The 25,086-nt window shown below is 42.6% G+C and overlaps 1 protein-coding gene across 1 annotated transcript; it reads left to right on the top strand.

Annotated features, from left to right (window-relative positions):
- The first annotated feature begins 1,904 nt into the window (after positions 1-1,904).
- On the top strand, positions 1,905-19,737 carry upf2 (UPF2 regulator of nonsense mediated mRNA decay). The gene is made up of 21 exons (XM_047389954.1): positions 1,905-1,974; positions 2,843-3,211; positions 4,839-5,618; positions 5,706-5,866; positions 5,938-6,129; positions 6,206-6,352; positions 7,153-7,256; positions 7,407-7,492; positions 7,662-7,770; positions 8,024-8,137; positions 8,358-8,474; positions 8,690-9,079; positions 11,613-11,888; positions 11,996-12,179; positions 14,963-15,111; positions 16,522-16,626; positions 16,707-16,805; positions 16,895-17,068; positions 18,853-18,994; positions 19,334-19,454; positions 19,560-19,737. Exons 1-21 carry the CDS (start codon positions 1,967-1,969, stop codon positions 19,663-19,665), a joined length of 3,933 nt encoding a protein of 1,310 aa, XP_047245910.1. The 5' UTR covers positions 1,905-1,966; the 3' UTR covers positions 19,666-19,737.
- Positions 19,738-25,086: the final 5,349 nt, after the last annotated feature.

Below are 25,086 nucleotides of genomic sequence, written 5' to 3'. Positions count from 1 at the left end.
TCGGTGGGACATGCCTGGAACACCTCCCGAGGAAGGCATCCAGGAGGCCCGAGCCACCTCAACTGGCTCCTCTCGATGTGGAGGAGCAGCGGCTCTACTCCGAGCCCCTCCCGGATGGCCGAGCTCCTCACCCTATCTCTAAGGGAGTGCCCGGCCACCCTACGGAGGAAGCTCATTTCAGCCGCTTGTATCCGGGATCTCGTTCTTTCGGTCATGACCCAAAGTTCATGGCCATAGGTGAGGGTAGGAACGTAGACCGACCGGTAAATCGAGAGCTTCGCTTTTCGGCTCAGTTCTCTCTTCACAACAACGCAGCCGTACCGATCCGTCTGTCGATCTCCCGCTCCATTCTTCCCTCAGTCGTGAACAGTCGAGATACTTGAACTCCTCCACATGAGGCAGGAACTCCCCTCCAACCTGAAGAGAGCGAGCCTCCCTTTTCCAGTCGAGAACCATGGCCTCGGACTTGGAGGAACTGATCTTCATTCCAGCCACGTCACACTCGGCTACGAACCGCCCTAGTACATGCAAATAATAATGTGAAAAAGTATTTGTCACCTAACAGATTTACTACTTTTGTCTTTTGACTTTAATGTTTCAGATCATCAAACATATAAATATGTCAAAATGTCAAATATAACCTGGGAACACACATAGTTTTTGTGTGATGATTTCATTAAGGGAAGAAAAGCTGTACAATCCAACCTTCCCTCCTCGATAAATCATAAATCTGTGATTGACCAAACATTTTGGATAGTTGAGTTCAATGTGACCTGCCACACCCAGGCCTGATAATTGCCAGACCTGTAGTATCAAGCATTTAAATAGAACCTTTATGACAACATGAAGTAGGCTTAAAGATTATAAACAGCAATGCATTATGCCCCTACCTAAAGAGATTCAAGAACTGATGAGAAACAAAGTTATTGACGTCAATGAGTCTGGAAAGAGTTACAAAGCCATTTCTAAGGCTTTGGTACTCCAGAGAGCCACAGCAAGAACCACTATCCACACATGGAGAAAACATGGAAGAGTGGTGAACCGTCCCAGGAGTGTCCGACCTACCAAAATTACTCCAAGAACTCACCAACTCATGTAGGAGGTCACAGAAGAACCCAGAACAACATTTTAAGCTCTACAAGCCTCACTTGCCTCAGTTAAGGTCAGAGTTCATGATTCAATTGATAGAACCATGAATTCTGTTCTCTGCCAGAAATTTCTGAAGGAGATTGTCTGGCAATCAGTTTGTGACTTTTAACACTTTTGAACTACAAGTCACATTATGCACCAGCACAATGATCCAAAGGATGCAGGTTATCACAATGGCTGGGTTGCAGCTGTTGCTGCATTTTAGCCATATTGCCAGGTTGGTTTAGAAACATTTAACTGTGATAAAAAAGCAAAAAGAGAAGACATTTTAAGGGATGTGCTGTCAAAATCTAAATATAATTATTATAATAATAAAAATAATGTTAAATAGTTAATATGTTGAAAAGAGGGTGAAATAAAAACAAAAATCAAGAACATTATTTTATTATTATGATTATTATTAGGAGTGGTTACTTGGTTAAAATGAATGAGATCATATTCATTTGTGGTATTTTTACAGATTGTTATAACTTTTGTTATAACCTTTATTACAGGGAGCATTTTTTGGTGGGAGAAAAAGACTGCGGATTGAAGTGTGTTCTATTAGCCGCCTAGCTTAGCCGGGAGGTAGCATTAAACATAAAGCGACCCTAAACATCGCCAGTTCGCACAATTTTAATTGTCCGAAAATCACGCTAAATTTAAATGATATCAAATAAAGATGAATTCATAATTACAAATCGTTTCATCTGTTTAAAAATTAGACTGATTTGTTTTATTTACTATGTTTTTAGTCAGGCATAACTAATGGGATCAATATTAGAGGGTCTTGCTTCGGTTAACTAGGAACCCATTCACCGATGTTTGTTTTGAAGCGATGAGTGGGTAAAATTCGTCATTTACTGCCACGTTTACATTGTTGTTTTACCTATATCTGTTATTTAATCCTGCATGTCGTTTAACATTAACATTGCCACGGCTTAATGCGCATTGCCAGCGTGCCTAAACGTTTGTTTTCGTCTGTTCTAGCAATGCGTTAGCTAATGCTAATGCTAGTTTATGAATTTCTACACAAATTTTAGCGCTGTAGCTTGTCAGTAGCACCGTGAACTGAAAGCACGTCGATGAGTCTGGCTATTAACAGACAAAAGAGCTAGTAATTCATAGGTAAACATGTCCGCTGAGGTCAGTGATAAACAGGTGATTCGTTGATTTGATTCCCGACTCTTCTTCACGGCGTAGACGGTAAATTACGTTGACGTTTTGAAATACTTAAAATTTTTTGCGTGTTCATAGTTGGTGTGTTTTGAGGAAATGCTGCACCAACATCCAACTTAAATGAAAGAAATGGGAGCGTTCAGTGTTATTGTGACAGGCTGCTGGTAACAAAAAGCCCAAAGATCCACTTTATAACTGGTTAGATTGAAGTTGTCTGACACAACAAAGGCTCATTCCTTGAGTTTAGGGATATTTTTCTGTTTGAATGATTCATACGGTCAGAGTTTATTGGCTTTACAAACAGTTCTCTAAAAATGCTCCAGTTCTCCATCGAAATTTGTTAAAAGGCAGCTTCATCTTTTAGGATTCATCTGAAAACATTTTTGCACTTTTATCGATAAAACAAATATAATATTTGTTCATTTTAAGCTTCAGCTAAGTTTATGTCTTTGTGAAGGTCTTAAGCCACGTTTTTAAGGAATCTGAAAAGTTTTCAGGTTTTTTTGATGAAGCTTTTGTTGTTATCCATCCTCAGTATGCCTGCTGAGAGCAAGCCCTCAGTAAACATGGATGAAAAAGACGTTACCTCCTTCAGCAACAAGGAAAAGGAGAAGGACAGAGAGGCCGAAAGGAAGCTGGCATCTGCTCGAGACAAAGCCAAAGAGGAGGCGAAAGCAAGCAGCAAAAAGGATGCCGGCAAGGAAGAGAAGAGAAAGCGCTTAGAGGAGGAAAAAAAGAAGAAAGAGGAAAAGGAGCGAAAGAAGAAAGAGGAGGAAAAGCAGAAAGCGGAGGAGGATCAGAAGAAAAAAGAGGAGGAGGAGAAGAAGCAGCAGGAGGAGCTGCAGAGGAAGCTTCAAGAGGATGAGGCCAAACGACAGCGTGAGGAGGAGGCAGCGCTCCTCAAGTAAGCGATGATTAGATTTGTTATAAAGCAAAATTGGAGCGATGCAAGGTCCTGCTTTTATTTCTCCTGTTTAAGAATTTTATCAAACATAACTGTAAACAGTAGCTGCTAATTTTTATTATGTAAATGAGTCAAAACAGGCTGTCCCTAAACTTTTCCAAAGCAAATGCATTTAACTTGAATGCAGTAATTTTAAAAGTCAGGTAAAATTAGTTTCAAACTTCCAAATACAAAATTTTATTTCTTCTGCTGTGCTTTTGATCTAAAACCTCAGTCCCAAAATTATCCACATAAAACAAATAAAGAAGACACAAAACACGTATTTAGAACTGCCTTGCTGTTGACGGAACAACAGTCGTGCAAAGTTGTAAAATAGAAGAGAAATGATACATGGCTTTCAAAATCTTTGTTAAAAAAATCAAAGTGTGGTGTATTTAGTCCTATTTACTCAGATTCCCCTAAATAAATTCCACTGCTACCAATTCAGAAGTCATCTAGTTAATAAGAAGAACCAACCTGTGTGTAGTTTAATCTGAGTCTAAATCCAGCTGTTCTGTGAAGGCCTCAGAGGTTTGTTAGAGAACATCAGAGAAGAAACAGCATCATGAAAACCAAGGGTCACAGCAGACAGGTCAGGGAGAAAGTTCTGGAGAAGTTTAAAGCAGGGTTGGGTTCTACAACAACATCCCAGTCTTGGAACATCTTACAGAGTTCTGTTCAATCCATCTTCTGAACACGTAGAGAGGATGGACTGTAGACCTACCAAGACATGGATGTCCACCTTAACTGACAGGTTGGGCAAGGAGAAAATTAATCAGATGGTAACTCTGGAGGAGCTGCAGATTCAGAACTCTGTCTGTCCACTGGACAAATCTTAGCTGTAGCCTCCACAAATCTGGCCTTTATGGAAGATTTGCAATAAAAAGCATTTGTTGAAAGAAAATCATAAGAAATCCTGTTTGCAGTTTGCCACAGGCCATTTAGGGAACACAGCAAACATGAGGAAGAAGGTGCTCTGCTCAGATGAGACCAAATTGGATCTTTCTTGTCTACATGCATAATGTCGTTGTGAAGGAAATGCTCATTTTGTGTGTCACCATGAGGACAGCGTCATGCTGTGGGGATGCTTTTCTTTAGAGGGGACGGGGAAGCTGGTCAGAGCTGACAGGAAGATGGATGGAGCTAAAATAGGACAATCCTGAATGAAATCTTGTTAGAGGCTGCAGGAGACTTGAGACCAGGCCAGAGGTTCACCTTCCAGTTTAGTCTGTAGGAGTCCAAAGCTGGTGGAGACATACTTAAAATACTTGCAGCTGGAGCTGCAGTGTAATTATGGATTATGAATACTTGTGCAAGATGCTGCCATGATTGCTGGAGCTATATGTCTTGCTATTATGCTCTCATTTATTCTGCCTGTCAGCAATGTTTGGATCTTCCAGGTGTTGGAAGTTGGAGTTTAAAGTCTTTGTTGTTTATCACTTGAAAGACCTAGAAACCTCTGTGTCTGTCCAACCAATGTTCCACCACAGCTCAGAATTGTTTTTAGGGTTCTAACTGTGATCCTCCTCTGGTGTCCCTTCTGAAGCTTTTAATTTACTCTTGTCTTGCTACCTTGGTGTGTCACTAGAGAAAAGGAGGAGGGACATCAGTTGCACCAGGAGGCCTGGGAACGCCATCATGGCAGGAAGGAACTCCGCAGCAAGAACCAGAACGCCCATGAGAGCCGGCCTGAGGAGGCCTTCTTCAGCCGGTTGGACTCCAGCCTTAAGAAGAACACCGCCTTTGTCAAGAAGCTTCGCACGCTGACTGAACAGCAGCGGGATGCGCTCTCTAATGACTTTGCCTCCCTCAATCTCAGCAAGTACATTGGTGAGGCAGTAAGCTCCCTGGTGGAGGCCAAGCTGAAGATCTCTGACGCTGGCTGTGCGGTGCACCTGTGCTCCCTCTTCCACCAGCGCTACGCAGAGTTTGCTCCGTTACTGCTGCAGGCGTGGAAGAAGCACTTTGAAGCCAGGAAGGAGGACAAGGCACCTAACGTGAGCAAGCTGCGCACTGACCTGCGGTTTATCGCCGAGCTCACCATTGTTGGCCTCTTCACCGATAAGGAAGGCCTCTCGCTGATTTACGAGCAGCTGAAGAACATCATCGGGACGGACCGAGAGACGCACACCCACGTGTCTGTGGTGATTAGCTTCTGCAAGCACTGTGGGGACGACATTGCCGGTCTGATACCCCGCAAGGTAAAGCTGGCAGCGGAGAAGTTCTGCTTGACTTTCCCTCCAAGCGAGATCATCAGCACAGAGAAACAGCAGCCCTTCCAGAACCTCCTGCGAGAGTACTTCACATCCCTAACCAAGCATCTGAAGAAAGACCACCGTGAGCTGCAGAACATCGAGAGGCAGAACCGGTGAGTGGCCCATCGTGGTTCTCACAGAGCATCATGATCTTTCATGCACTTCAGTCTGACCTGTGCTGAAATCTTCTGCTTTTCCAGTCGGATCCTCCACTCCAAAGGCGAGCTCAGCGAGGACAGGCACAAGCAGTATGAGGAGTTCGCCACATCATACCAGAAGTTGCTGGCCAACACTCAGTCTCTGGCTGACCTGCTGGATGAAAATATGCCGGAGCTGCCGCAGAACAAGACCGTGCAGGAAGGTGTGTGTCTGATCATCAGACATCATTTCTTAGACCTCTGAACATCTCTAACACTCTGTTTTCTCCCTCAGAGCATGGTCCCGGCATCGACATCTTCACCCCTGGCAAACCTGGGGAGTACGAACTCGAGGGGGGGATCTGGGAGGACGAAGACGCTCGCAACTTCTACGAGAACATGATCGACCTGAAGGCTTTCATTCCTGCCATCCTCTTCAAAGACAACGAGAAGAGCAGCCTGAGCAAAGACAAGGAGGACACCAAAGGTACTTTTTATCATTTCAATAATAAAAACAGAAAGAGGCTGATTCAGAGCTTTATTCTGAATGTTATTGACTTCAGATGGCAGAGAAGGAAAAGATGTGAGTACCACAGAAGATCTGGAGCTAGAACTTGAAGCTCTGGACATCGCAGATGAGCCTCTTGAGCTGGAGGGTGGAGACGAGGTGGAGAATGAGGAACTGGCCAAAAAGTTGCTGGACGAGCAAGGTAGGAACTATTTCTAAAGAGACCTTTTCCAGCTTTAATGTGACATATTCCTTGTTCAGTTCAACTGGCAATATTAACAAAATCAAACTTAACAAATACTTTATAGAAGCACCTTTTGATAGAAGTTCAGCTTTTAGTTTTGGTAGGAGTCCATCAGAAGGTCCTATCTTAGTCTTGGCCCAATCTTTTTTGGAAAGGTTTTCTAAATCTCTCAGATTTTGAGAACATCTCTTGTCCACAGGTCTCTCCCGGGGACCCCAACGATTTTCTCTTAGATTTAGTTCTGAACTCCAAAATGTAATTTCTTCATAATTGTGTTGATTTATGATATAAAAAAAGAAATCCATCTTCTGATTGGACGTTTGGGTCAAAGTAGCCTGGTATTTCATCACTTGGCAAAAAACCATCTGGAAAATGTAACCCCACAGCATTATGCTCCCACCACCATGTTTCATTGGGGGTATGGTGTTCTTGTGGTGATGTCAAACATTTCTTTTGGAATTTTAGCAAAACGTTTTTGATTTGTGTTCTTTGGAAGAAAGACCTTATCTAACAACCCTGCGCCTTAGTCCTGACCTGGAGCAATATGTGAGTATTGTCACATGTAGAACACAACCAAGACTTCATCAGATATCTGATCAGTTGACGTCTCGTCATTTCATCAGTTTTTGTAATGTCTCTGTTGTCCCACGTTTTCTCAGATAATTAATGGATGCCACTGCTGCTCTTTGTTAGCAGGGGTTTAGGTTATGGATTTAATTGATTTGGATTTCGGCCATTATTTGTGTCTGTCTGTGCAGAACAAGAGGATGAGGAGGCCAACACAGGGTCCCACCTGAAGCTGATCGTGGACGCGTTCATCCAGCAGCTTCCTAACTGTGTCAACAGAGACCTCATAGACAAGGTGAAGGGGCTATACAATGCTTGATCTGATCCCAGGGAGCGTTCCAGACATGTTTCCTTCTAATCTCTGCTCTAATCTGCAACACAAACCTGCTGCAGCAGGTGGAAAGGTGGAAAACATTAAATATATGGGTGTTCTGGACACTTTCAGGCTGCCATGGACTTCTGCATGAACATGAACACCAAATCCAACAGGAGGAAACTAGTCCGAGCCCTGTTCACTGTCCCCAGGCAGAGGTAAGGTTGTTCAGAAGCCTGTCATTAAACAAAGCAATTAAAATTTTGTTTTAATGAATTTTGTGAGGTGAATATCAAATTTCACCTGACAGATTTCATACCTCAAAGCACCACAAAGAGGAGCCATCACACTGAGTTTTTGTTTGAAGGTTACTGACTGATCTTTCAGGTTGGATCTTCTGCCTTTCTACTCACGCCTGGTGGCAACTCTGCATCCCTGCATGTCGGACGTGGCCGAGGATCTCTGCTCCATGCTGAAGGGAGACTTCAGGTTCCATGTAGGTCTTTTTCCCTTAATTTAAATCCTTAGCTTCCCTGTGCCGTCATAGAAATAATTAGAGCACTAAATACAGGGTTTCTGGGGGCCTTTTAGGCCCTAAAATATTTTAGGTGGATTTATTGAAACTTTAAGAAACCCAAAAACATCAAATAAGAATTGGAAATAGCTAAATGAAATATTAGTTTTTAATTGTTTTAGCAAAAAAAGTGTTTTTCATCTTGGTGAAGAAGTTAAATTTGTGCCTTTTTTAGATCCGTAAGAAAGACCAGATCAACATCGAGACAAAAAACAAAACGGTGCGATTCATCGGGGAGCTTTCCAAGTTCAAGATGTTCTCAAAGACCGACACTCTTCACTGTCTGAAGGTGGGTCAGAATCAGCTGAGATCTGAGGCTGGACCTTTCAAACCTCTCTGGTTTCAAATAATTCATATAAAGTTATTATAAATGTAATATTCTGTCACTGAGAGCTGCATTTTCCTCGTCTTTATGCATTTGTATAAAGTTCTGTGGGCAGATTTTTAGAAAATCTGGACTGGGAAGGTCAGAAATGTTGAGTTGGATGTTTGCGATTGTGTTCCAACAGATGCTGCTGTCTGATTTCACTCATCACCAAATCGAGATGGCCTGCACTCTGCTGGAGACCTGCGGCCGCTTCCTGTTCAGGTCGCCGGATTCTAACCTGCGGACCAGCGTCCTGCTGGTCAGTGCTGGTCCTCTTCCTCTCCTACAGCCAAACTGCGATTTAGTTTTGGCTTTAATTTAAAGACGAGGTTACAGTGTTGTAGCACAACTTTAAACGCACAGTTATTGACTGGCACTTCTGGTAAAGATGTGTAGAAAGCCTTAAAGTTTACCAGCTGTGCCAACACATCTGTCCCAGTGAGACATTTCAGTCAGATCCTCTCTGCTCTGCAGGAACAAATGATGCGTAAAAAGCAGGCGCAACACCTGGACGCCCGCTACGTGACCATGGTGGAGAACGCCTACTACTACTGCAACCCACCACCCATTGAGAAGGCCGTGAAGAAGAAGAGGCCGCCGCTGCACGAGTACATCCGCAAGCTGCTCTACAAGGACCTGTCCAAAGTCACCACAGAGAAAGTGCTGAGGCAGATGCGCAAGCTGCCGTGGCAGGACCCCGAGGTCAAGGGCTACCTGATCTGCTGCATGATCAACATCTGGAACGTCAAGTACAACAGCATCCACTGTGTGGCCAACCTGCTGGCCGGCCTGGTGGCCTACCAGGAGGACGTGGGTATCCATGTGGTGGACGGAGTCTTGGAGGACATCCGGCTTGGCATGGAGGTAAAGAACCAGGAAAAAAACTTTTTCTATCTATATATGTTGATCTGGTTTACGTTTTCCCAATTTAAACTATTCAGTTTATTTCTGAAACTCACATTTAGTCCTGTTTTCTCTGTAACCTTTCCAAATGTAGAAAACAAGCTCTTGTGCATTAAAATCATCAGTTGAAGAGGAAAAGCAGTAACCATCCGAGGTTTATTTAGTTGTTGTTCTGACCAAAAGGAAAATGTAAATCATGAGGGTTCCCTGGAATGTTTTGGCTGCTCACCAAAGCTTCACAGCTGCACATGGAGAACTGTGTGCACAATACTGCACATATTACCCATCCATCCTGCTGACCCTGAGTGTAAACGCAGAACTTTTTGTCCTCTGTTGACGAGGTCCGATTCAACGATGGCTGAACTAGAAACCTTTTAATTGATTGCTTTGGCCTTCAAGAATAGTTTGGAAGACATTGCTCCATGTAATGGATGGGAGTCCTTTTCTGCAGGTCCTTTTAGGGTATTTGAGGTGTTGACCAACAACTTGCAACGTTTAGGTTCCTGGAGGTGCAGAATCGTCTCTTTTATCAGAAGTGTTTGTCTTTATTTCCTTCTTTTAGCTTTAAGTTTTAGCCTGAAACTAAAAGATTTTACTGATCCTAGTTCTGATCCATCTTCCATGTACCTGGTGCTAAAAATCACATGTTATCTTTCCTGTTCATGAAATGAATCAGAAATAAGAACAGCCTCCATTTTCAGTCTGTAAACACATCAACCAACACTGTGAACTTTGTTTAGATTTCAGTCAAATGTGGATAATCTTGTCATTTCTGTATTTTCTGTTGGATTTCAAGAAGCTGCTGCAGATTTTTATCAGATCTGTAAAAAAAAAAAAACACCATCGGTAGTTCAGACTTCAAGTAAAACCAGAAGTCGGTATCGGCCAGAATAAGCAGAATTGTTTCATCTTTTTTGGACCGATTACTGACCCAAGGTTGCAGAGATTCGGTCCAGTTTGCAAGCAGTTTTGTGGGCAGAGGTCCAACAAGAACAACCATAAATACAAGCTCTGCTTGCCTCTCACTTCCAGCAGCAGTGTTAAAGTTTCTAACATAATCGAGCATGGATTCATCAGCTTCATGGCGCATAGTTGTATTTTCTCAGCCTAAGGTTGGATGAGTCCGGAGTGAAGAGGTCCAACAAAGCCAGAAGGAACAAAAATGGCTCTAATTTTGACAAAGTTTGTTTTTGTTTCTTCACTTGTAGGAAAACTGAGCAGATCAGTGTGTAGCAGGATGTCATGCAGGAACGCTGTCCGGCTCTTGGGCTTCCGGTACATTTAAACCTGCTCCATGCAGGCGTGAATATTCACCAGCAGAACTATGAGCTTCAGATCTCTCTGAGCCAGAACCGTAGCTGATCATCCTGGTAGTTTGGGCTTTAAAAGCAGGAGAAAGCTAGAGCCATTAACTGGATCATTCAGATGTTTGAGAGATCCACTACAGAACCGTCTGTTTTTACAAACCTGTTTCTGTCCGATCCCCCAGTCAAACGTTTGGACCTGCATCAACTGCTGGTCTAATTAGGTTAACAGTTGTCATGTGACTGGTAACCAGTTTCTGTCTGCTGTGACTCTGGAAGGAAACGGAAGTTTTATTAAATGATTAATTACTCTTTAAAAATGCCTGTAGGTGCCTTTAGGATGATTTATGTCAAGCACAATGCTGCTGTGACGCCGCCATTTTTTTCTCACTCAAACCTTTGCAGACTTTAGAATTTGGTTTTTCTTTCCACTTACATTTCTGTTTGTTTTTTCTAGTCTGTTTTAAGAGAATTGAGCATTTTATTGGATCAGGTTGTACGTTTCGCCATGGTCACTTCGTTTATGTTTCTGGTTCCTATGCAGTCCTGGAAAATATGGAAAACATAATTTTGGCTTCTAGCAGGCGACGGGTTTACATAAAGCAAAGAAAACAAAATATTTCTATATTCTGTCTTCTAAAAGTGAAAATTGTGTCTGAAACAACTGGAGTTTTTTGACATTGAATGTAAATAAAAAGAAGGAAATGAGTTGACTTTTAATCTGTCCAAATTAAGCCTTGAGTTTAACATTTTAGCCGTAAGTTTGAGATTTTTGATAAACGGAGAAACCACAAATGTCGCCATTAATAGCACCTGGGTAATCAGGGGTTAGGGAACATCTACAGACTGAAAATGTTCTTTCTAAAACAGCTCAAGCTCAGTCAGATTGGATGGGGCTCTGGTTGTATATTTATGGTAGTTGACCTGCTGGGAGGTGAACCTCAACCCCAGTCTCAAGTCTCCTGCAGCTTCTAACAGGTTTTCTTCCAGGATTGTCCTGGACTTAGCTCCATTTATCTGCTTTCCCAAAGCATGATGCTCCCACCACCATGTTTCAATACGAAGATGGTGTGTGCAGGTTTATGTGCAGCTGTACTGACATTAAATTACACACTTTCTCAGTAAGAACATCTTGTGCAACCTTGCAGGACAGATTATTATTGGTCATAATTCCTCACGTTCTCATTCAGGTCAACCAGCCCAAGTTCAACCAGCGGCGCATCAGCAGCGCCAAGTTCCTGGGCGAGCTCTACAACTACCGAATGGTGGAGTCTGCAGTCGTCTTCCGCGCTCTCTTCTCCTTCATCTCTTTCGGGGTGAACCAGGATGGCAGCCCCAGTCCTCTGGACCCCCCAGAGCACCTGTTTCGCATCCGTCTGGTCTGCACCCTGCTCGATACCTGCGGTCAGTACTTTGATCGCGGCTCCAGCAAGAAGAAGCTCGACTGTTTCCTCATCTATTTCCAGGTCCGTCTGCTCCTGAAGCACCTCCTGTCACTAACATGGGATGTAATTACCCTGAATGTGATCAGAATCTAGAAGATGATTTAATCAAAGGTTGTATGTGTCTGCAGAGGTACATTTGGTGGAAAAAAAGCGTGGATGTTTGGACGAAGGACCACCCGTTCCCCATCGACATCGACTACATGATCAGCGACACCTTGGAGCTGCTCAGACCAAAAATGAGGCTTAGCTGCTCCCTGGATGAGGCCACCAAGCACGTCGCCGACCTGGAGAGGGAAGTGCTCGTCAAACTGGGTAAGAATGAGCTTCCCGATGATGCGGGTTGATGCTGCAGCCGGTTCCTCTGGTTTCCTCTTGGCAGAGCAGCATTCCCTGCTGTGTAGGAGGGCTGCTCGATCTGCCGGTTCACCGAAACACACACATTCCAAACACATCCGCTCACCTGACCAATCCCGTCGGTACGGAGGACTTGGAAACAATTACTGGAGATTAAGTTTAATGACAACTGTGAATTATTTTATTTCAGCTGCGTCACCAAAACAGAAATTACTCATCAAAAATAAATGTCATTGTTCTGTTTTCAGCATGTTTCACTAAATAACTTTACCTGGTAATTATCTCCTGCTATTTATAGAATCAGGTAAACACATGAGTAAATATTTTCATTTAAAGACAACAAACAGTCACATACATGATCTTAATGATGATCTTTCAAAAGTTGATTTCATGATGTTTAAAGCTGTTTGCCAGAAACATGCAGGGTGACAGAAATCAAACACCAGGAGCAGAAAAACATCTTTAAATGAAAGGAGTTAACACGTGACTACTTATGTTCTCGCCAGGCTAGAAAATCAGCATTTCCCTCAAAGTAGAGAGTGCTGTCTTTCTACAAACTGCATGAAAAGAGAAAAAATGAAGGTTTTGTGCGGTGAAAGTCAGACCCAGACTTGTCTTCTGGGTTGGATGAGGATATTATTGCAGGTTAAACTCAGGAGGGAATATCTGTTGTGTTAATTAAGTCAGATATTCAATAAAATAGTGTAATTTGTGACATGAATCAACTAGGATTGCTATGGAAGGTTTTAATGTCATTTTATTTGGCACTAAATTAAACACCGTTACATTACAAGGAATGCTAAGAAAAACGAAGTACATTCTGGCTAGAAAGTAGCAGCCAGGTGCTGCTGATCAAACGCACAGATTAGCTGATCGCCATCAGTGTGAACACCACCTATAAAAGCTGGAGTTTTGTGAGTTTGCTGCTCTGCATCCTAAAGGTGTGTTAACACAATGCCAGGGTAGGAAGATATCAGCAATGACTTTAATCAACTGTTGATGTCCGTCAATCTGGGAAGCATCATGAAACCATTTACAGACTTTTTGAGATCCGTCATTCTGAGTAGAAAACATTTAAAACAACTTTTCCAGACTCCGCTGGCTTTTGGTCGCAGGTTAAAGGTTAAAGTTCATGACACGGCAATTAGACAAAGAAAGAACCATTTTCTTGCCTGCTTGGAAGGGTTGAAGGAGAAAGTTTCTTTGCTCTAAAATCAATATGGCTGCATGACTTAGGTTTGCAAAGCTTCATCTGAATGAAGGACAGGACGTCTGGGACAATGTCCTTTTGGACAAATGAGTAGAGATGTCAGGAATAAACCAACACAGCATTTCAGCACAAAAACCTTTAAACCTGCTGTCTACCTTGGTGGTGGGGGGCTGGTGGTTCAGGCGTTTTTTTACAGCCACATGACCTGAGAACCTTGCAGTCACTGAGTGGACCAAGATCTGCATTCTTGAGTTAAATGTGAGTCCTTCTGTCCATCAGCTGAAGCTTGGACCAAACTGGGTCATCAACAGGAAAATGGTCCCATATCACAGCAGCTCATCTACAACTGAATGGTTGAGGAAAAAAAATCAAGGGTTTGGAATGGCCTAGTTAAAGTCCAGACCTCAGCCTGGTTCAAATGTTATTAGCAGAGCTGTGCAGAAACACATTTCAATGAACTGAAGCAACATTAGAAAGATTGAGCCAAAACTCCTCTACATTAATGTAATAAACTCAGACAGAAAATGACCACTGAGAGTTCCTGCTGCTGAAGGTGGTTCTATCAGCTGTTCGATCTCTAGGTGTACTTATTTATTCCACAAAGCTTTTTCATTTTCACTTATTGTTTGTTGAGTAATGATAGTTTGCAACCTATTGTGTGTTGGAGGTTACATAAAACCCCAGATTAGGATGTGGATGGACTTTCTTTTTACCGTGACTATATTTGAAGACACTTAAGAAGGTGAAGTTTTTCCTTAAATGCTCGTCTTGCAGCCTAGTTTAGTTAGTGTGACCAAATTGCTCCGGATGAGGTGAAAGGGAAGGAGGAAGCGTTTATGTAGCGGGTGTATCTGGCTCTGCGGCTTGATGACAGCATAAAACCTCTGCTTTGTTCGACAGTTTCAAGGTGTTGAGCTGGAATGCAGAGAAAAATGTGAGCTCCACCCTCTGAGACGGTGACTCCAGTATAACCACCTGAAGTCCTCAAAGGAGCTACAAATACCTCTAAATCAGTGTACAAATACTTCTGGGATTATTACATAAAAGCTGCAAAAGTAAGAATGTTTAGTAAGAATGTTGCTCTTATTAAAGTAACGGGGCCCCCTAAAGGTGAGTGTGAGAAGTGACGTAGGGGAAATAAAGGAGAGTCCTGCAGGTTATTGATCCGGACCTCAGCTGAGTGTTTGTCCCCTGTAACTTTCCAGTGCTGGAGTTCGACAGGGGCTGCCTGAATGCTGCAGAGTGAAGAGTGATTGATGGAGGCCCCCAGCAGGTAAACAGAGGCCCATTGTTACCCTTTCATACTTCAACCGGAGTCGGACAATCCTGAGTCCTTCAGTCGCAAAAGACCTGATCTGCAACTTCAGAGCTTTATTTCTGCCCTGGCTTTTTACAAACTCTGTTAAAGTCAAAATAGGAACATTTTTATGATCCGATGATTCCCTCCATGTTTAATGTGTTCATAACAAGAGTTTCTGTTTCAGTAATGTTGCTGTTTCCTAAAAGATCAACTCTGTGTGTTTTAACAAAGGCATGGCCATGGAGAAGGACGGTCGCTCCAGCGCCATGAGCGAAGGGGAGCCTCTCGATGAGGAAGACGAAGATGAGGATGACGAGGGAGCCGCTGACACCGAGGAGCAGTCAGGGAACGAGAGCGAGATGAACGAACAGGAAGAGGATGTGAGTCCTTCTGTTGTTATGGTCACGTGTCTTTGTTTACATCACGTTACAAAGAAACGAGAGAGTGCCAACAAACGGTCACCATGACAACTTCTGTCTTCCTGTTTGGCTTTAAAAGAACTCATTTATGTGAAACACCTTTCACTGAGGTTTCTCCACAGCTCTCTGGAGGTCTCACCACAACATTTCAGTCATGTTAAGTTCTGGACTTTGACTAGGCCACTGCTGCCCCTTGATTCTTTTCTTTGTATTGTGCTGTAAACTTGTTGCTGAGTTTGGGCCCATTGGGCTCATTTGTCTGTAGAACTCTAGAGGTATTGACGGTCCACCCAGTGACTGCAGGGTGTTCATGTCCTTGTTGTTATAGAAACGAGACAAAATCATCAGCCCTCCACCATCGTGCTTAACACAGAGTTTCTGCAGGGTCCTATAAAGTTTTCAAAAAAATACTTAAGCTTAATCATCTCAGGTTGTAATCATCTGGTGTCCAGGCACTTAGATTGCAAAACAAGCCCAAACCATCAGCCCACCAACACCGTGCTTGACAGTTGGCATGAATTATTTGTGTGGCTCTGCTGTGTTTGGTTTTTATTGTGCAATGACCAGGAAAGATTGAAACTTGTTTTAATTTTGTTTTATTTGGAGGTAATGTTCCTGGTCTGCCTACTTTTCTAGGACCCCACCCTGAATGCCTTTTGTGTCAGAAACAATCTTATCTCAACACACCTTTAAATTGTTTATACAGTGGACAGAAAAAGTGTTTGCCACAAAAGGTTTCCGATCATCAAATATTAGACAAAGATAACACAAGTTAACACAAAATGCAGTGTTTGCATGAAGGTGTATCCAGACGTATGTGAAGAATTGGCCTCCTGTTAAATCATCCATAAAACACTTTCTTTCTGGGAAGTTGAGTTCAGGTTCAGTAGCTTCACTCCGGCCTAAAACTGCCTCATCAGTAGAATCAAGTAAAAACATAAATAAATAAATATAACCTTTTGGAAATTGTGCTTCATTTTTCCTCTGCCAAAGGTCAAACATGGTCGTGGTAGTGTGATGGTCTCAGGGTTACTTTCCTGCTTCAGGATCTGAAAGGCTGTGAATTAAGAATTTAGAGTGGCCTAGTCAAAGTCTGGGCTTCTGTGTGACCTTTAACAGTCTGTTCATGCTGGAAACGCAGAGTGGGTCAACATACCTCTCGCTTACTTGTAGGAAAAACCAAATGTCATTCAGATCAAATTATTTAAAGTTTCCGGGTCAAAATTGTTTTTGTTTTTTTTGCATCTTGATCCAATGATCGACCAAACATCAGCTACGTTTCAATCTGTTTTTAATTTCTTCGTCTTTGCTTGTTTACTTTTACTTTTGTTTGGGAGATAATCATCTGTGGTTTCTTCTTGGCCTTCTCAGGAAGGATCTGAGAATGAGGAAGAGGAGAGGGAGGAAGAGGAGGAGGAGAACACAGATTATCTGACCGACTCCAATAAAGAGAACGAGACAGACGAGGAGAACAGTGTATGAAGATCATATATCTTATAGTGTTACGGTAGAAAATTGGTGTTATTCTAAATGTAACATTTGCTGCCTGTTGATAGGAGGTCACCATCCGTGGTGGTGGACTGAAACATGTGGCCTGTGCTGAGGATGAAGACTTCATTCAGGCTCTGGATAAGATGATGCTGGAGAACCTGCAGGCATGGCATCCTCCTACAATTACTCTGGAAGATATTGACTCAGTTGTCCCCACTGAAGCCTCCTGACGTGCTTGTTTTGGTCTCTGCAGCAGCGTAGCGGCGAGGTGGTGAAGGTGCACCAGCTGGACGTGGCCATTCCTCTGCAGCTGAAGAGTCAGCTGAAGAAGGGCGGATCCGGACAGCAGTGCATGGGAGAGGGAGACTCGGACATCTCCGACACCATGCAGTTCGTCATGCTCACTCGCAAAGGAAACAAGCAGCAGGTGAGAGAACACAGTGTTCAAACATCTCATCCATCATTTTTTTAAGCTTACCTCCCAGAGAGCCTGAGCTTCTTCTGATCTGCTAGGTGGTCTGGATCAGCGGTTTTAATGTCACACCGAACAACCTGTCGTAATGGTCAGGTAGAAGAGCAGACCCGATCATAACGGATTTCTGATCATAACGTTTCTCTTTATGAAAATGATTTGTTACTTTTTGTTTCCCATCTGTGTTGGTGGAAACAGCCATCAGAAGATGTGTCCACTGTGGTCTTAAAGGGGTGGACATGGTCAGTAGCAACACAGCTTAAACCCCAGGTTCTGCTCAGTTGGTACTGAAATAAAGACTGATTGGACCTGCCATCGGTTCTCCAGTCTGGTATTGTCTAGTTTGGGTGAGCCTGTGGGAGTCACAGCCTCGGTTTCCTGTTCTTCACTGACAGAAGTGGCGCCTGCTGTGATCTTCTGCTGCTGTAGCTCATCTGCTTCATGGTTCAGAGACGGTGTTCTGTATTGGTTTTAATGAGGGGGTATTTGAGCTGCTGGTCCCTTTCTGTCACCTGGAACCGGTCTGCCTTTTCTTCTCTGTAAACCTAAGAGGTGGTTGTGTGTGAAAATCCCAGAAGATCAGCGGGTTCTGAGAACTGATCAGCGTACCTAATAAAGTGGCTGCTGATAATTATTGTATCTCTAAGTAGCCATGCTTGGGAACCAGAATTTATTTGACGCATCCAGGAGGGTTTAGGTGGAGGTGTAATGATGTTACTGAAAGGTGATACTGGGCTGCTATTAGAATCATTGCTTCTGGTAGATTAAATGTTTCAGTAATAAAATTATGCTTCAGTAAAAATAAGAACAAATCTGCATTAGAAGTCGAGGTATAGAGAAGCTGGTGAACACACCAGACCATGTCCAGGCTGTTATTTCTGAGGTCTGGATTGATTAGCAGTTAGAGGAGCTGCTCTGCCACACGTTGGGTTAAAGCTCTCCACAGTGTCTGTATGAGCGAGGCCCGTCCGGTTGAAACTAGCGGTCTGAGGGCCGAGGCCGGCTCCTGTGCTGAAGGGTGTGTCCTTCTCTCTGCCAGAGTCCACTCTGCTACGCTCCGTTTAGGCGTCAGCCGCCACATCGGCTCAGTGTGAACACAGAGCTACTTTGTGGTGAGGTGTGTGGAGGGAAATGACGTTTCTCCCTCTGTAAACACTCTGACGTTCGCTTCCTGCAGTGGAGGATACAGGCATGCTGTGTGTGTGAACCGGTCTGCTGGACGGGCTTTAACTGCAGCTCTGTCCCACAGAACCAGCTTTGTTTGTGTGCTCCACCTTCAGCACACCAGTCTCTGCTCTTTAGTAAAGAAGGTCTTTCACAGTGTGGAAAGTCTGGAACATTATGGATTTATTTTGGATGTAAAGCCAAAGCTTTCAGTTTGGATGCATGTCTGTTCTGTTTATGGTTGAGCTGTAAAGATTCTGCCAGGTGGATTTTTGTTTCGATTAGCACAACCAGGCTAGCAGTTTCCCTTTGTTTCCAGTCTTTATGCTAAGCTAACAGGCTGCGTGTTGTGAAGGAAATGTCTTTGCTTTGGTAACCAGGTCTTTACATCATGAAACACACATGAAAGCCACTAAAATGGAGTGTTATTGATTCATGATTACACAGGTTCATTGTGGGTTGTTTTGTATTTAAATGCCTACATAACGTCTGCATATTAATGGTGCTTCTAACTGATAGATCTGATCTTGAGCAGCTTCCTAAGCAGTTTTCTGATGTGTTCTCATTGTTGACAGTATAAGATCCTGAATGTCCCCCTGTCGTCCCACCTGGCGGCGAACCACTTCAACCAGCAGCAGGCCGAGCAGGAGGAGCGCATGAGGATGAAGAAACTCACTCTGGACATCAACGAGAGGCAGGAGCAGGAGGACTATCAGGGTACGCAGCAAGGATCCTGGATGGAGCTTAATGCAGCTCTGTAATGAGAAAAAGGAACAAACACAAATTTGTTTGTTATTTAAACAGGCAGATAAAGATTTCAGGGTTTATCTCCTGAAATATTTCTATCACCCAGTTTGATTTGGAGCTGGAACGCTGGCTAACAGGCCTGTCAGGGAAAAACCCAAACCTTTAAATCAACATCCTGTCGATTAGTTCTTTTACTTCTAAAGTAACAGCCTGAGGTTTTCTTCTGTGCAACGGGACAGACAAATGGCATTTGTTTGTCGCAAAACATCACATTCTTCTGATTAAACCTTGTTTCTGTGCGTGTTGCAGAGATGATGCAGTCCTTTGCCCAGCGTCCGGCTCCAGCCAACACCAACCGGGAGCGCCGGCCCCGCTACCAACACCCGAAAGGCGCTCCCAACGCCGACCTCATCTTCAAAACTGGAGGAAGGTGAGACATGCATCTAGAGCTACGAGGCAGCAAACAAAGAGAACGTGACAGATCAGGGCCTGTTATCTCATTCGCTGACAAACACCTTACACGTGTCTCTCTTAGCAGAGAGAAAAGGGCGAGATTTGAAAAGCATGATGTCCGAGGCAGGCAGAGGGAGAGAGACAGGGAAGCCAAGCAGCAGAGACAGCAGGAACCTGCTGTGGAATAAGGCCTTAAACAGCCAAAGACCAACATTTAGAAAGTTTTTATATTCACACATTTGGTTTTTTGAGTTAAAATAAAAGACTGTTTAACAGCAACAATCCTCTGCATCTGTTGTGTGTCAGTTTAGCTGTAGCAGGATCAAATAAAACTGATCTGGTCTTTATTGGGTTCAGCTATCAACTGTGCAACCCTTGGTGCTTCCATTGAATTTAACTGATTTAATTAACTGATCATCCTGAGCTAGCATCTCTTTTTAAGCAGAAGTTCTGTCAGTTTGCAGCTCTTGATCATTCAGGTGTGCGTTAACACAATGCCAAGACGGGAAGACATCAGCAATGACCACAGATGAACTAATATGAAAAACTAAAATGATTTGAAGTCCATCATTCTAACATGATATACAGGTGGAAAACATTTAAGACTTCTGACAATCTTCCCAGGAGTGGACATCCCAGAGTATTCACCCCAAGGTCAGAGCGTGAAGTCCTCAATAAAATGACGAACCACAGAGCTCCTTCACAGACACAGCAGGTGTCTGCATGTTTGATGCTAAAGTGAAAAACTGAACTATAGCTGTTTAGATGGATTAAAGGAGACAACTCCTGCTCTCAACTTAGATTTGCATAGTTGCACTGCTGCATCTGAAGGAAGCTCGAGATTTATGGAGCAATGTCCTTCAGACAGATGAGACCACAGTAGAGATGTTTAGCAATATTACACAGAACCAAGCACCAATGACGGTTTTTTTCTTCCACAAACACCTCATAGTAGCTGTCAACAGGATTTTTGTCACATTTCCATAACCTGAATTACAGACTCTTAAGACCCTATTCAAGATCTTAATTATTTAAATTTAGGATCTATAATTAACTTAACTCCTTAGTAACAACTTACTCCAGAGCTATTACACGTATGCATCCAACTGCTGAAATCCATGAAACCAAACCTCATTAAATTTAAACTCTAGCAGGACAAAGGAGCTGGTAGTTGATAATATAACAAATAATTTAATTTTACAGCGTTAGGAGCAGAAATTTAGGAACCAAGTAAAAAGTCAATGTAGATCTAACGTAGAAAAGACCCGACTTTGTGTTTTAAGCTTTCTTTAACACTGTCTAAAGCCCTGCAGAAACCCTGCGTGAAGCACGGTGGTGGAGGACTGATCATTTGGGCTTTTATTACAGCCGCAGGACCTGGCCAGCTTGCAGTAATTGAGTCGAACGTGAACTGGGTTATCATCAGAACGATCATCCCAAACACAGCCACAGATTTAAATCTAAATGGCTGAAAAACAAAAGAATCAAGGTGTTAAAATGGTCCAGTCAAAGTCCAGAACTTCAGAGAGGCCTGTAGAAATTAACCATTTGAAAGAAGGCTGGGCCGCAATGATCCCACTGCTGGTGGTTCTACAAGCTGCCGGATCATGGGATGGACCCAGGTTTTTACATATTGCTTTTTTATTTTGGCTGCTTCTTGGTTGGATAAATATGGACGGTTTGAGGTTGGGTCTAAACACCTTCAGAACCTGATCCTGACACATCCTTAGAAATGCATTCTTCTTCTGTATTTACATCTATAATGCGCACGGACCCATGCACACACTTATCCTGCATAAGAGATTCAAACTTGCTAGAAATCTCACATAGAATGTGACTTGCAGCAGTTTATGGGGGGCAGAATTGGTATCATGCTCCCAAACATCAAATTTAAATATTATTTAGTTTTTTGTCAGTAATTGTGATGAAGCTTAATGAGGCTGCATGTTAGAGTTAAGCTGGGTTAAAGATCTAATGGCTGAAAAGCTTTAGGGTAGAGACACGGGAATGTTTACACCCATATTTGGGACAGAAACGGGATTCTTCTTTCTTGTTATTCACAACTCCGATAGTTTGAGCTGGAGCTCATCACGTCTACAGTAACTCTCTTGCTCTGTCCTCCAGGAGACGCTGATCAGAGTCTGGGTCCAGGCTGAACGAGAACCAGAGAGAATGAACCAGCAAAAGAGAGAGGAAAATCTGAGGGGAAAGCGGTCCAGGTGGGAGCAAGTCCCCCAGACGACAGGAAAGACCAAAACCCCCGACCTGAACACACACTGTTAACAATCCCTGGGGAGCAGGAGAGGCGGCATCAAGAGGTCAGAGGTCAGGGCTCAGACAGATGGCTCTCTTTCTTTTTTTGTCTGTTGTCTGAAATGACAAAAAAAATTACAGCAGTCAGGACTGAAGGTCGGACCACAAGCACCTGAGCAGCGGACTGACGGCGGGATGGACAGGCTGGGGGGAACTAACAGCTGTCGCCGCATCAGCTGAAGGAAAAATAAACTGATTTAGAGGAGAACATGTCTGGATATTCTTCTTTTTCTTTCTTTGTTTATGGATCCTGCTGTAAGACCGGGAACACATCTGATTGATCTCCAACAGAGACTGGCAGAAAGTTTTATTTTCTGCTGGTTTGTTCAGCAAAGCAAAGAGGTGATGCTTTTCTACTTAATCATGAAACTGCAAAGATCAAAAAAGCGTTGAAGATGAGGTGGAGCGCTTGTTTAATGACCCAGATGGTTTATCTCCTGATAATTTTCCCAGAGTTCCCAAAAAAATGAAGTCAGGAAATGCTCTCAAACTTAAAAATATATATCCTGATGAAGAAAAGAAGCAAACATTTTGATCTTTAAAACCACCTGAGCCGCAGCTGCATTTCTTGCATCACCGCAGCCTCAAATTAATTTCCAAAATGCTGTGGACATTATCTCAAGCTGCAGCCGAAATGGCCGCTTTTCAATCCTCATGTTTCCAGTTTTTATGATTTATTGCATTTAAAAATCTTTTGAGTTTTGTACTTTTGGTTCTAATAAGACGCCCTTTGGCTCAATAACTGCCAAGCAATCGTGACTCTCCAGACGTTTTTTAACAATTCGAAACTTTCCCCTCTGATCTATTTTTCTTTACAGATGAAATGAACCTAAAGCTGTTTTCAGTCAGGTACATCATATATGGACCGATGTTCTGCTTTTCCCACAGATTCAACAAATCCTGGAGAAGCATCTGGGTGAAGCACACAAGAGGTGGGGCATGATGCCCACCTCTCTCCTTAAACTTTAGGATTAGGGATGGGCAGAAAGAAAAGTGAAAGTCCATCCAACTGGCCAAACATATTCTTGGCAAGCAGAGTTTAAATGAATGGTACCTGAAGTATGTTAATCTACCAAATATTACATCTAACCAGGTTTTGGCTATTGCAATATTGCTTTCACTGGAATTGCAATGATGATTTGATACTCGTACTGTTGGAAAGCCTGTTCATTTCCCTTTAAATGATGCCACATTCATAAGGAATGCATTTGTGGGCTGCACTCATGGAGATCCTCTCTACCGGTGCTAAACAGCTTTTGGTGGTGGCAGTATGATGCTGTGGGGAAGCATCTTCCTTACTGGAAAAAACAAGATTTGTTGTTGTGTGCAATCACAATGCAGAGAGATGTTAAGATGATGCCTGCAGTCCTGACGCTTGTGGCAAATGCTGGTCTAAGAATGGGAGGCCGTCCCACAGCAGTGTGTGACCAGCCAGGCTGTTCAGTCATCAAACTAAATGACACCAAAACAAGAGTCAATATCATGTTTGGCGTTAGCAAAGAGGGTTCGGCCCAAATGCGTTTCCTTACAAATGTGACTCCATTTAAACGGAACTCAACAGTCTTTCCATCAACGTAAAATTAATTACCGAGAAGCCTTGTTACAGTGAATAATCAACCTTAGTTTTAGTGTTAATATTATGTATACGTACACAGTTAAGTCCTAAATGATTCATACCCCTGGCAGATTTAGATTTCGAGTTAGATTCTTTCTAGACTAGGCTATTTACAGATGTGTTATCATCAAGAAAGTATGAAAATGATCAATAATCAGTGGAAAATGCCTTATTGGCATTACAACAATCAGTTTGTTTTAGATGTTTCCACTGATCTTTAATGAGCATTGATTTGTTTTATTATTTTTTGCTCTGGTTGTGTTTTTATGAGCACGTTTCTTGTTTTCTGGAGAGTTTGTCTGAAAAGTAAAACTAGACCGATCTGCATCATCACAGCCCAGTTTTCAACCTTTTTATGAATTTTGGTTGTTTGTAAATCAAACATATATGTAGAATTGAACAACTAAACAACCCTGACTGCATGGTAGTAAATATCATTTTTAAGCATTTTGTGTTGATTAAACTCTAGATTGAACTAGAACAGAAGGAGGGTCTCCAGCCGTCGGATACTTTTAACTCCGGATGTGGAACAGATCATCTTAACAGCATCTTTGTTCCCTGATGGACATCTGGGTGTACATATTTATCGTGTTTCAACCTTTTTCATTCTAAATGTAAATTTTTTTTTATCTGTATTGTTTAAATTTAGTGGAGTTGGCAGCCTTCTTTCTCCTTCTGGACTAATGTATTACTGTGTGCCTGAGATTCTTCCTCACTGATGACCCTTGTTATCTTGTTAGATTCATTTAACTTGTTAAACTTTAGATAAATATATTATATATACTCTGCTACATGAACCTTTCTGCACCGGCTCTTTGTCGTTTTCTGTAGGAAAAGAAATTGCCATGCTTCGAGTTTCTGTGCCTAGATGCAGCTCCGTGAAATAGAAAACCTCCTGCTGAAGCTTAGTGTCACTGCTCATGATGAAGAAATTTCAGCACAATAAACGTGTGGAGATAATGGATGTTTTTTTCTGTTCTGTAAATGGAGTGTTTCTGAGGGTGCGTCTTGTTTGTCGTGGTCTAATTACAAGGCAGCGAGCACGTTTCGTCATTTCCTGCCACAGCCTGTTTTTGTTTTTTTCTAAATACTGCACAGCAATTTTAAGCATGGAGAGAATAAAATCTGTTATGAAGGGAACAGACAGTTTAAAGTCACCCTGCTCCAGTTAAACAGTTTAATTGGTTTGCTTTTGTCTGTGCACATTAAAATCCCTTTTGAACATAGTTGTTTAAAGCAAGCTTCAAGTTTGGTCTGAAATTCAGATAATTACCTTAACAGTGAGCAGCAGCACATGAAAACACACAGTTTCTATTTAAAATTGAACTGCTTCTTGATCATCTTTACTTTGTTCTAACAAGACCAGAAGACGTTTTTCCAGACATCCTGTTGTTTATTCAGATGCAAAATGCACCGTTTGTTATTCCAGGCTTTCTTCAGGCAATTTATCCCCAATTGCTCTGAGCACACTAACATCAATTTATCGTTTGGTCAAATGAATTTGGTTTCTAATTGTAATATAACACTAAATTTCTCTCGTGTGACCAACGTAATTTCATGAAAATAAGGATTAAGGTGCAGCAAATAGATCAGAGCTTGTGCTTGCAAGTCAAAACTTCCCTGAAAATTCAACAAGAACATTGGAATTGCAACCCCAACCTCCCAATCCAATATGGTTGCT

The sequence above is a fragment of the Girardinichthys multiradiatus genome, chromosome 17, assembly GCF_021462225.1.
Source record: "Girardinichthys multiradiatus isolate DD_20200921_A chromosome 17, DD_fGirMul_XY1, whole genome shotgun sequence".
NCBI lineage: Eukaryota > Metazoa > Chordata > Actinopteri > Cyprinodontiformes > Goodeidae > Girardinichthys > Girardinichthys multiradiatus.
The sequence above is the reverse complement of the archived record's forward strand: the minus strand, read 5'-3'. Positions and strand labels throughout refer to the sequence as shown.

Excerpts from the sequence above, each read along its gene's own strand:
- upf2 (XM_047389954.1), top strand. Across the intron at positions 17,069-18,852 it reads GCAAAGGAAACAAGCAGCAG|TATAAGATCCTGAATGTCCC; the intron begins GTGAGAGAACAC and ends CATTGTTGACAG. Across the intron at positions 18,995-19,333 it reads GGAGCAGGAGGACTATCAGG|AGATGATGCAGTCCTTTGCC; the intron begins GTACGCAGCAAG and ends TGCGTGTTGCAG.